Source organism: Coregonus clupeaformis, chromosome 10 (genome assembly GCF_020615455.1).
Source record: "Coregonus clupeaformis isolate EN_2021a chromosome 10, ASM2061545v1, whole genome shotgun sequence".
Lineage (NCBI taxonomy): Eukaryota > Metazoa > Chordata > Actinopteri > Salmoniformes > Salmonidae > Coregonus > Coregonus clupeaformis.
Window position 1 is genome coordinate 11,063,546 of NC_059201.1, and position 12,177 is coordinate 11,075,722.

The 12,177-nt window shown below is 42.8% G+C and overlaps 1 protein-coding gene and 1 long non-coding RNA gene across 2 annotated transcripts; one reads left to right on the forward strand and one right to left on the reverse strand.

The window, feature by feature from the left end:
• Nucleotides 1-1,798: 1,798 nt before the first annotated feature.
• Nucleotides 1,799-3,887, forward strand: LOC123491604. The gene is made up of 2 exons (XR_006661470.1): nucleotides 1,799-2,938; nucleotides 3,277-3,887. It is a non-coding gene; the product is annotated as an uncharacterized LOC123491604 (long non-coding RNA).
• Nucleotides 3,888-4,288: 401 nt separating this feature from the next.
• Nucleotides 4,289-11,022, reverse strand: LOC121574871 (ER degradation-enhancing alpha-mannosidase-like protein 1). The gene is made up of 12 exons (XM_041887519.2): nucleotides 9,044-11,022; nucleotides 8,530-8,602; nucleotides 8,309-8,412; nucleotides 7,776-7,947; nucleotides 7,341-7,524; nucleotides 7,051-7,225; nucleotides 6,727-6,847; nucleotides 6,355-6,525; nucleotides 6,176-6,249; nucleotides 5,987-6,083; nucleotides 5,042-5,227; nucleotides 4,289-4,679 (listed from the first exon to the last, which is right to left on the reverse strand). Exons 1-12 carry the CDS (start codon nucleotides 9,514-9,516, stop codon nucleotides 4,590-4,592), a joined length of 1,920 nt encoding a protein of 639 aa, XP_041743453.1. The 5' UTR covers nucleotides 9,517-11,022; the 3' UTR covers nucleotides 4,289-4,589.
• Nucleotides 11,023-12,177: the final 1,155 nt, after the last annotated feature.

The following is a 12,177-nucleotide window of genomic DNA, read 5'->3' on the forward strand; positions in this document are numbered from 1 at the left end:
GTAAGGTAATGTATCATCGCTACGCTCCAGTAACTGGCGTATAAAGCCATAAGAGACAGAAACAAGATGGCCTCCACCTGCACACGCAATTCAACTTGTGTTATGATAAGTTACAAAACCCATTCATCAGCAAAAATGGGTTTTAAGTGTAGATAAGGCACTAGAACAAAGACTGAGCTGTTAAGTATAGAGGGCACAACATGAAAGACCTCAAGCTACTGGAGAGGACCAATGTCATGAAGCTACTGGAGAGGACCAATGTCATGAAGCTACTGGAGAGGACCAATGTCATGAAGCTACTGGAGAGGACCAATGTCATGAGATCGGACCAGTTCATTCTTATATGTCAAACATCAAAGAATTGTAAGGGTAACTTGTACAGTGAGGGAAAAAAGTATTTGATCCCCTGCTGATTTTGTACGTTTGCCCACTGACAAAGAAATGATCAGTCTATAATTCTAATGGTAGGTTTATTTGAACAGTGAGAGACAGAATAACAACAAAAAAATGTATGTCAAAAATGTTATAAATTGATTTGCATTTTAATGAGGGAAATAAGTATTTGACCCCCTCTCAATCAGAAAGATTTCTGGCTCCCATGTGTCTTTTATACAGGTAACGAGCTGAGATTAGGAGCACACTCTTAAAGGGAGTGCTCCTAATCTCAGTTTGTTACCTGTATAAAAGACGCCTGTCCACAGAAGCAATCAATCAATCAGATTCCAAACTCTCCACCATAGCCAAGACCAAAGAGCTCTCCAAGGATGTCAGGGACAAGATTGTAGACCTACACAAGGCTGGAATGGGCTACAAGACCATCGCCAAGCAGCTTGGTGAGAAGGTGACAACAGTTGGTGCGATTATTCGCAAATTCAGTTCGGTCTTAAGGACCAAGTATGAACCGGAAGAAACACAAAAGAACTGTCAATCTCCCTCGGCCTGGGGCTCCATGCAAGATCTCACCTCGTGGAGTTGCAATGATCATGAGAACGGTGAGGAATCAGCCCAGAACTACACGGGAGGATCTTGTCAATGATCTCAAGGCAGCTAGGACAATAGTCACCAAGAAAACAATTGGTAACACACTACGCCGTGAAGGACTGAAATCCTGCAGCGCCCGCAAGGTCCCCCTGCTCAAGAAAGCACATATACAGGGCCGTCTGAAGTTTGCCAATGAACATCTGAATGATTCAGAGAACTGGGTGAAATTGTTGTGGTCAGATGAGACCATAATCGAGCTCTTTGGCATCAACTCAACTCGCCGTGTTTGGAGGAGGAGGAATGCTGCCTATGACCCCAAGAACACCATACCCACCGTCAAACATGGAGGTGGAAACATTATGCTTTGGGGGTGATTTTCTGCTAAGGGGACAGGACAACTTCACCGCATCAAAGGGACGATGGACGGGGCCATGTACCGTCAAATCTTGGGTGAGAACCTCCTTCCCTCAGCCAGGGCATTGAAAATGGGTTGTGGATGGGTATTCCAGCATGACAATGACCCAAAACACACGGCCAAGGCAACAAAGGAGTGGCTCAAGAAGAAGCACATTAAGATCCTGGAGTGGCCTAGCCAGTCTCCAGACCTTAATCCCATAGAAAATCTGTGGAGGGAGCTGAAGGTTCGAGTTGCCAAACGTCAGCCTTGACACCTTAATGACTTGGAGAAGATCTGCAAAGAGGAGTGGAACAAAATACCTCCTGAGATGTGTGCAAACCTGGTGGCCAACTACAAGAAACGTCTGACCTCTGTGATAAGTCATGTTTTGCAGAGGGGTCAAATACTTATTTCCCTCACTGTATGTAGATCTCTTTAACTGATGAGCGACTGTAGTAAAGATGCAGTGTTTAAGTCTGTAGCTTGGTCACAAACTCATTTGAAACTCTTGTAGGTCTTTGGGCCACACATTCTGGACAGAAGAAGAAGAAAAAGGATGTTCTTGTGAAATGTGAATCAGAAATTAAGTTATTAAAAGCTTCTGTAGAAAACAAACCTCTTTGTGAAGTACTTATTGAATAAATTCCCCTCAGTATTGTCATGTTCTGTACTTGCCATTTATTTCACATTAAGAGAAAACCATTCTTACAACATTGTCTGAACAGTATTGTAGAGGTGAAAAGCCCACTTAGTTAAAACTCAAGATGACCTGGGAGAAGAAAGTTAAGTCCTGATTAGATTATCCAAGAAAAAAATGTGAGAATGGTCCCAAGACAACGGAGGCAAAACAAGATGTCAAGAAGAGAGTCACAAAAAAGAAACATGACTTTCGTCAATCCCTGAGTTTCTCCTCCACATACTGGTACTTGAAATAGTCTGTTAGCACCATTAAGTGAAGGGAAGGTTGCCTAAGGGGGGACCATTTGTACAAGGTCGTCCACATACAGTACGGCTGTGTACTAACTCTTTGGCTATACAGTGAAATTAACACGAATATGAACAAACAAAGCAGCACAACCTGTGTATATCCGCATGAATGTCTGACATAGTATAGCCCTTCCTTGAATATGAATACTATGAATAGAAATTCATCATAATTATTCAAGAGACTTTGAGACATGATATTCTTACACATCAACCTTGAAAAACATTACACACTTTATGGCTTTGTTCAAACCCACAGGAAGTTTCAATAATATTGTACTAAAGAGGAATGATTTCCACCTTCTAGAGCGGTCTTAGAATGGAAGAACCTATTTCACTTCATCACAACCATCTTGGATTTTATATTAAGTCAAATCTGTATTAATAAGGTACCAAGTCAAGTCTCTATTAATACCAAGTCAAGCCTGTATTAATAAGGTGTCAAGTCTATTAATAAGGTGTCAAGTCTGTATTATTAAGGTATCAAGTCAAGTCTGTATTAATAAGGTATCAAGTCAAGTCTGTATTATCAAGGTGTCAAGTCTGTATTAATAAGGTACCAAGTCTATTAATAAGGTGTCAAGTCAAGTCTGTATTATTAAGGTATCAAGTCAAGTCTGTATTAATAAGGTGTCAAGTCTATTAATAAAGGTGTCAAGTCTGCATTAATAAAGGTGTCAAGTCTGCATTAATAAGGGGATCAAGTCTGTATTAATAAGGGGATCAAGTCTGTATTAATAAGGGGTCAAGTCAAGTCTGTATTAATAAGGGGTCAAGTCAAGTCTGTATTAATAAGGTACCAAGTCAAGTCTGTATTAATAAGGTATCAAGTCAAGTCTGTATTATCAAGGTGTCAAGTCTGTATTATCAAGGTGTCAAGTCTGTATTAATAAGGTACCAAGTCTATTAATAAGGTGTCAAGTCCAGTCTGTATTAATAAGGTGTCAAGTCTATTAATAATGTGTCAAGTCTGCATTAATAAAGGTGTCAAGTCTGCATTAATAAGGGGTCAAGTCTGTATTAATAAGGGGTCAAGTCTGTATTAATAAGGGGTCAAGTCAAGTCTGTATTAATAAGGGGTCAAGTCAAGTCTGTATTAATAAGGGGTCAAGTCTGTATTAATAATGTACCAAATCAAGTCTGTATTAATACCAAGTGAAGTATGTATTAATAAGGTACCAAATCAAGTCTGTATTAATAAGGAACCAAAAAGCCTAAGGCACTATGGTCCATGTGACTGTAAATCTCACTGTCATGGCACATAAAACGACATAGACACATCCATCTGCCTATTGCAAGGCAATTGCATGATAGTCAGAGATGCATATATCACACATTCACCTCAAGATACCTGAATAATACTGAATGAAAAAAGATAAAAAGGGTGAATGACTAAGAAGCTGAGGCCTCTGAAGAGTTATCAGCTGAAAACATAAGAACTGCGACATTCCTAGAGGCCTATAGCAGACTTAAGGTTAAGAACTGTGACATTCCTAGAGGCCTATAGCAGACTTAAGGTTAAGAACTGTGACATTCCTAGAGGCCTATAGCAGACTTAAGGTTAAGAACTGCGACATTCCTAGAGGCCTATAGCAGACTTAAGGTTAAGAACTGTGACATTCCTAGAGGCCTATAGCAGACTTAAGGTTAAGAAAAAAAGAAAACCAAAGTAGTGAGGCACAAGTTACCCTGTATATCTATTTTTTGTGTAATGCACTTAAATGATGCTGTGGAAAATAAACCGGTATCTGGATGGCACTGTTCCCTCAACCCAATAATAGTTCACAGATCAGCGGTATGTTCAGAACACCTAGCTACATCCCCCAATCAACGCCTGAACACTAAAGCCCTCATCACTGCTTCATTCATTCCTGAACCAAAACATCAGTTGTCATGACACCAAACACAACACCCAATGAGTCACACTCAAAATGTGGTGGAACAGGTTTCCACCAAACCTTTTACTGGAAAAAACAAAAATTGTCCTTTAAAATTGTAACTTCCCCCTCTGAACGCTAAGTGATGCATATTATAAAACAATACCGCAAAAAAATAGAAATGCTATTTTAAAGGTGTCCTAGTGAGTTAGTATTGTCCACCTTGGTCCTGAGCAGAGTGGTAGGGGAGCAGGAGGAGTTCTATTCCCTTCTGTCCTCTTCACACAACAAGCTGTGCCTGAGTGAGGGAGTCTACTGACTGAGGACCCGGTCACACCAGCGTCCTCTCCTCAGAACAGTCCCACCATGTGATCAATCTGTCTCATGTACACACTCTTCAAAGGCAGGGAGTACCTCCGCTCCTCAGGGACCCTGTCACACTGAAGAAAGGAAGCAGAGAGTGGATGATTTATTCGAAAAAATAAAACATAGGTAATTTATCAACAACCCAACTCTGTGTATTTCAAATATTTTTGAGCATATTTAGCATAAAGAAATGTACGTCATTCATTACTGTATATTTTAAGCTGCAGTATTTGATAATGCAGGCAGTGTCAGGGTAATCCCCTGTAGCTCAGTTGGTAGAGCATGGCGCTTGCAACGCCAGGGTTGTGGGTTCGTTTCCGACGGGGGGCCAGTATGAAAATGTATGCACTCACTAACTGTAAGTCGCTCTGGATAAGAGCGTCTGCTAAATGACTAAAATTTATGTAATATGCATTTATATATCAGAGGTCATTACATTGCTATTGTTGCTCGAAAATGACCCGTTGGAGGTCTCCTGGTCTGTCACCACGCCCTCCTCACAGGGGAACAGGTCGTTCCACTGCTTCTCCCGGAAGCGCTCGTCGATAGGCACCACATGGCCCTCTGTGGTGAAGATGTACTTGTTCTCTGATTTGTGCAAGGGGTTGTCATCATCAAACAGCTGGAAGGAGAGTGTCACAGGATTAACTGGAAAGACAGGTTCTATTAGCTCAGAAAAGCCTGTTCCAGTTTCTGACCAACATACAGTACAGTCATATTCCAGGTAAATGTATTTTCAGGCAGTACAGTCACATTCCAGGTAAAAGTATTTTCAGGCAGTACAGTCACATACCAGGTAAAGGTATTTTCAGGCAGTACAGTACAGGCACATACCAGGTAAAGGTATTTTCAGGCAGTACAGTACAGGCCCATACCAGGTAAAGGTATTTTCAGGCAGTACAGTACAGGCACATACCAGGTAAAGGTATTTTCAGGCAGTACAGTACAGGCCCATACCAGGTAAAGGTATTTTCAGGCAGTACAGTACAGGCACATACCAGGTAAAGGTATTTTCAGGCAGTACAGTACAGGCACATACCAGGTAAAGGTATTTTCAGGCAGTACAGTACAGGCCCATACCAGGTAACGGTATTTTCAGGCAGTACAGTACAGGCCCATACCAGGTAAAGGTATTTTCAGACATTACAGTACAGGCACAGGTATTTTTCAGACAGTACAGGTACTAAAACAGCTCGGGCTAATGTTCCTATCGACCCAGCAAGTCCAGCAGGCTAGTCTCTTCTTATTGGTATGTAACTTTATGAATGTTGTTCGTCGATTTGTTGTCTACTGTATTTAAAACGCCACTTTAAATGTGTACATGATACTGCAACAACATTTCCCCATGGGGACAATAAAGTCAGTAAAGTAAAGTACATACCAGATAAAGGTATTTGCAGGTCTCGCTGAGAAAGAAGCTCTCCATGCGATCCTCTTTGGACTTGTCTACCACGTGGTGGAGAGTGGCATACCCACACCTGTCAAATCCACACATCAGTTTAGGGAACAGTAGAACCAGACTTCCTAAAACACTCTAAATGTAAGTGTTTTTCAAAGACCCGACTCATACCTGACTTTGGCATTTTTTTCCAGGCTCTGAAGGATATCCATTCCTACATGCAAATAGAATGGATTTTTGGTTGCCTGTGAGGGGAAATTAAATAGCTCACTCAAAGCAGCTCATAACAAATAAAACAGACAAATATTGTGTTTCAAATGCTGTCTCCAATGCATGCGAAGCACTGGTACCTGGTACAGGAGATAGGTGGACTCCACCAGTTCTGGCCTCAGGGGGTAGAAGAGCAAGTCAGGCGCCTGTAGCTGCCAGTTGTACCTCTCCGGCAGGGCCCCGAAGCGCTTCCAGATGGCGTAGTAGAAGGCATGCAGGCAAATGGCCTCCTCCACATCACCGTTCAACACCTGAGGTGTACAACACAAGGTCTGAGTTCAACACAGGGTCAGAGCTCAACACAGGGAAAACATCTTCATAAACAGTAGTAACGCTGTCAGGATGAACATACACCAAGCTAGTCTACCGAACAACATTTATTGGGACACTAGGTTGAGGACATATGCAGGGTTTGTACTGCTGCCCAATCCCAGAGAGAGAGAGGTGTCTACCAGGAGGCCAGGGAAGAAGGCTTGCAGGGAGTCGATCCAGGTGTTCATGATCTGGCCGTTGAACATGTTCACATTGACGTAGAGTGGAGGGTCCCCTTCTCCCTCATTACATGACTCCCTCCTGCAGGTCAACAGGGGAGAAGGGTCAACATCAACAAACACATTACCTTTACAGAGCGTAGACCAACACTAAACAACATGCCGCCACATTACCAAAACAACCTCAAATATAGCCACACTCATTCAACACACACTCATTAGAACATTGTACAAACACAAACACTCCCTCATTCATTATCAAGTCAATTCAAGCACAGTACTGACCCTCTTCTCAGGTGGTTCTGGATGCTCGCATAAGAAGCTTGGAACATCCGGTAGTCCTCTTTCTCTCCAAACAGGATGTAAGACTTGAGCAGGTACTCGTAGAAGGAGTCCATCCCTGCTCCCAGGCCACTCTGCTTGCCAACCCACTGTCCCGTTTGGATGTTCACCACATTCCCTGAGAGTTGAAGAGAAGAGGTAACCATGTGAGATACAACAAGAGGGAAAGATGCAACTACACATGAGCAAATATCTACATACAAACATAGACTACAAAGATGATCTCTACTCACCTAGCAAGCCTGTCTCGTTGCTCCTCAGGTTCCACAGGGCTCGGACAGCCCGTCTGGCCACCCACTCAAAAGTGGAGTCTCCAATCAGACGGCTCAGAATGCCAAACTCCACCAGCAGGGAGCCAGCCCCCGATGTGCAAGTCTCATTGATGCTGTCTGGAGGGACACCACTCTTCAGGTTCACCTGAGGAAATGAAGTGACAGGGTAACCAGTCACTGAAGAACATTACAGTAATTTCAATATGGCATAGTTGTGCTCGTTATATATATTGTGTAAACAACAGGTGAAGTAAATTTCAATGAGACTGATAGTGGACCGCTGTTGTTGTTTAATGGTCTTAGAGCTCCCTCCTCCCGTATCTGCAAAGCCAGGCCTGTCAAATCGCTAAGAACCCAGGCCAGACCAGGCCATTAACCACACAGCTCTCCTCTCACCCTGGGGTAGGGGATGCCTGTGCTGGTGTTCTCGAAGGCTGGCAGCAGGCGGACTGCCAGGTCGTGGGCCAGGTGAAGTAGCTCATTGTCATAGTCTTCCAGGCCCACGTCCCCGAAGGGATGCTTGGGGTCAGTCAGGAGGATGTGAGCAGAGATCAGACTACCCAGGATTCTGGAGGGACAAAGAATGAACGAATGAGACAACCATCAAGAGAAGTTAGAAGGCAGTCCTTGTTTAGACATTAAGGTAGCTAGGATTCAGAAAAGGATGCATTGAACTCTGCTCCTACCACTAGATTAGAGCTACCATTGCCCTACTTTAAACAATATAACTCTTACCCCCCCCCTCCATCTGCCACAGCACCTGCAATTGGTTTCTTCTTCGCCACTTGGAAAGATGGCAAAATGATTCTTGTGGTTTACTGAAACGTGAGCTGCAACTCCACCGTGGTTGTAAAGCGGTTTGCTACATCTTTAACTTGACTCTGAACTAACAAAACCAGTTTTAGTCAATATGGATATTACATTTATACCTGATGTTAGCCTCAAACACTTGCACAGTGGAGTCCTTGTCGAAAGATACGGTGTCTATCACCAACTTCACAGCTCTATGGAACTCTGACACATTCCCCAGCACCTGGAGAGAGAAATATTACCAGGATCATTGAAAAGCTTCTTAAACTGTTAAATGTTTTAAATACCATTCTCCTAAAAGCTGACAAATTTATCAGGAATAGAAAATAAGACCACTTACCAGTAGTGTGTCAAGGGTGTCAATGAGTGTCAAGGAATAGTTTCCCAACACATCATTAATGTTGATGTTTGACCTGAAACAACAGTAATGAAACATAAGAGGCTTGACAATAACTGAGGGTATGCAAATGTGGGAAATAATACAAACACCATGGTGGGAATTCTGGGATCACAAGTTTCAGCTTGAGAGAAATTAGGTTTCGTCCAGCTGTGCATTTTGTTTGTGCCTTTTGTTATCAGATTCAAAAGAATGTCGCTCAAAGTAGATAGAGTTGACAAGCAAATAGAACCCCAGCCTTACTGTAACTGTATTTGGTTAGCCATTTACATCACCTTAACCAGATTTGTTAACAGGCAGATGCAAATTACAATAACTACAGTTAACATCATCCGTCACAATGGAAATGTTGAATGGACACTGGACACACACTTCAGCTAGTTGGACAGGGCAGTCTACCAACCTAATAATTAATTGCACGTGTGTGTTACCAGATTGGTTCTCGGTTTATACTCACGGGTTGAGAACGTCAGGCCCTCTCCCTTGACAGTCAATGGGATTCAGCTCATCTTCGGGAAAGGCATATTTCATGTAGTTGTCATATCCAAAGTAGAACATGTCTTTGGCCATGCCTTTCATCTTTAACTTGAGTGTGTCCGGGAAGGTGCTATATCTCCTGTCATACTCGTCCCTGTCCCCTTCAAAGAGGCTAAGGTAAGACTTCTTCTTAGCTGAATCTTCTTCACCAAGTTTGGCACAAGAGGTCCTGCTTTGTGCGTCTCCATGGCCGTGTATTCGTTGTGACCAGGAATTGTCCTTTGTGGATGTCCCATCATCCTCCTTGAAAAGTTCTATTTTGTGCAAATTTAAATTTAAATTTAGGGGGAAGTTGAACCCCCAGCTAGGTCCCAGTCCAAACGCTAGCCATAGCAAACAACTGAAAGTCAGTCTGAGTACGACGAGACCAACCAGAATTGACCTCCATTGCATCTTTGTTCTGGATCGGTCTTAAAATTCATAGTTCAAATCGACAATATTTTGATGAATAAATGGCTGAATTGTCTTCTGTTTATTGCTTACAACCAGCTTACAACCCACCTAGGCTCAGCTGGCTGACAAAGTCGACAGCGCACCACACTCTTCCTGTCAACAAACCCAGCCCCTCGGTTGTCACTAGTTACCACAGCCACAGTCAAAATTGGCTATATCGTAAAAATTCATGATTTTGTTTAGCTATTTGCTCTTAATTTAAGATTAGGCATAAGATTAGCATTATGGTTAAGGTTAAAATCAGATTTTAAGATAAATTATACAAATAGACGGGGTTTAGCCATCATTATGACTTTGTGGCTATGGTAACTAGTGACGAACCAGCCCCTCCCGGTTCTAAGGTGTGATTGGAGCTCCAGGCATGTCATCAAGAAAGAGGGGGCAGGCGCGTTTCAGCAATTGGCTACCATGCATGTCATTCTTGCCGTGTGTCAAGCAATATCACTTTTGCACCAATAGAAAACAGCCACAAGCATGAAAAATAATAGGGGCTGAGACAGGTGAAGAGTCAGAAAATACCAGTGTCAAAACCAATCTTTGATACCTACCACTCGAGGTATAAAAATCTTTTTTTTTACTATCCGACATTTGTTTGCGCATCTGATGTTTTCGAGTTACAATCATAGCCTACTACCAGTAGTCTCAAACTATGATTATTTGTACAAGTATTTGTCCAATGATTGTAGTCAAATGTTTTCCTTAATTTTAATGAGAAACTTCATATTTAAGCATAGCTCACACTTCTTATCCATCCAGATAACATATTTACAAAATAATTCCAAACTATTGACACCATAAATATCTATTTCAAAAATGCCCCACAGCAAATATCACAACTGAGTGTGAACAAAGATAACAGTACAATGTCTAAATTAAAAAGCATGCCTTTTTATTTCTTGAATATATAGGAGTGGTGTTTTCTCTTTGCTTAGAAAGGCACATCTTGCATGCTGTTTGCTTCAGAGATGAGATATTGCACAAGGCACTTTGAATTCTGCCACTCTCTCTCTCTCTCAGCTCATAGACAGCAGAAGACATAATTCCAGAGGCAAATTACAAACATGGCTAATAACCACACAACCAACCAACTACATCTTGACCATCAGTACATTCATATAAAATATATTCATATACGCTCACAGAAGTAAAAATCTTACCAGCTTGATATTTGTACATACCTAGCTGCTGAACTATTTACATAATTCATTGCTCTCTTTTAAAAAATGAGACATTTCCTCAAGAGAAACATTTTGATTTGGCAAAAAAAAAGTAAATAGCCATAAAGCAGTTAAAATCCCACAGTGGAACATGACAGAAACAGGAAGGGAAACCTGAAAGTTTACTTTCCCAGTGATGTATATAAACATACACGATATATACAAAAGTATGTGGACACCCCTTCAAATTAGTGGATTCGACTATTTCAGCCACACCCGTTGCTGACAGGTGTATAAAATCGAGCACACCACCATGCAATCTCCATAGACAAACATTGCCAGTAGAATGGCCTTACTGAAAAGCTCAGCGACTTTCAACGTGGCATCGTCATAGGATGCCACCTTTCCAACAAGTCACATTTCTCCCCTGCTAGAGCTGCCCCGGTCAACTGTAAGTGCTGTTATTGTGAAGTGGAAATGTCTAGGAGCAACAACGGCTCAGACACAAAGTGGTAGGACACACAAGCTCACAGAATGGGACCTCCGAGTGCTGAAGCGCGTAAAAATTGTCTGTACTCGGTTGCAACACTCACTACCGAGTTCCAAACTGCCTCTGGAAGCAACGTCTGCACAATAACTGTTCCTCAGGAGCTTCATTAAATGGGTTTCCATGGCCGAGCAGCCGCACACAAGCCTAAGATCACCATGCGCAATGCCAAGCGTCGGCTGGAGTGGTGTAAAGCTTGCCGCTATTGGACTCTGGAGCAGTGGAAACGCGTTCTCTCAAGTGATGAATCACGCTTCATCATCTGTCAGTCCGACTGACAAATCTGGATTTGGCGGATGCCAGGAGAGCGCTACCTGCCCGAATGCATAGTGCCAACTTTTAAGTTTGGTGGATGAGGAATAATGGTCTGGTGCTGTTTTTCATGGTTCGGGCTAGGCCCCTTAGTTCCAGTTTAGGGAAATCTTAACGCTACAGCATACAACGACATTCTAGATGATTCTGTGCTTCCAACTTTGTGGCAACAGTTTGGGGAAGGCCCTTTCCTGTTTTAGCATGATAAAGCGAGGTCCATACAGAAATGGTTTGTCGAGATAGGTGTGGAAGAACTTTACTGGCCTGCACAGAGCCCTGACCTCAACCCCATCGAACACCATTGGGATGAATAGGAACGCCGACTGCGAGACAGGCCTAGGAGGGGACCAACTCCATATTACATTTACATTTTAGTCATTTAGCAGACGCTCTTATCCAGAGCGACTTACAGTTAGTGAGTGCATACATTTTCATACTGGCCCCCCGTCGGAAACGAACCCACAACCTTGGAGTTGCAAACGCCATGCTCTACCAACTGAGCTACATCCCTGCCGGCCATTCCCTCCCCTACCCTGGACGATGCTGGGCCAATTGTGCGCCGCCCCATGGGTCTCCCGGTCGCGG

Excerpts from the sequence above, each read along its gene's own strand:
- LOC121574871 (XM_041887519.2), bottom strand. The coding sequence starts at position 9,516 with ATGCAATGGAGGTCAATTCTGGTTGGTCTCGTCGTACTCAGACTGACT. Across the intron at positions 7,948-8,308 it reads GTGTTTGAGGCTAACATCAG|AATCCTGGGTAGTCTGATCT; the intron begins GTATAAATGTAA and ends TTGTCCCTCCAG. Across the intron at positions 5,228-5,986 it reads CCTGCAAATACCTTTATCTG|CTGTTTGATGATGACAACCC; the intron begins GTATGTACTTTA and ends CTCTCCTTCCAG.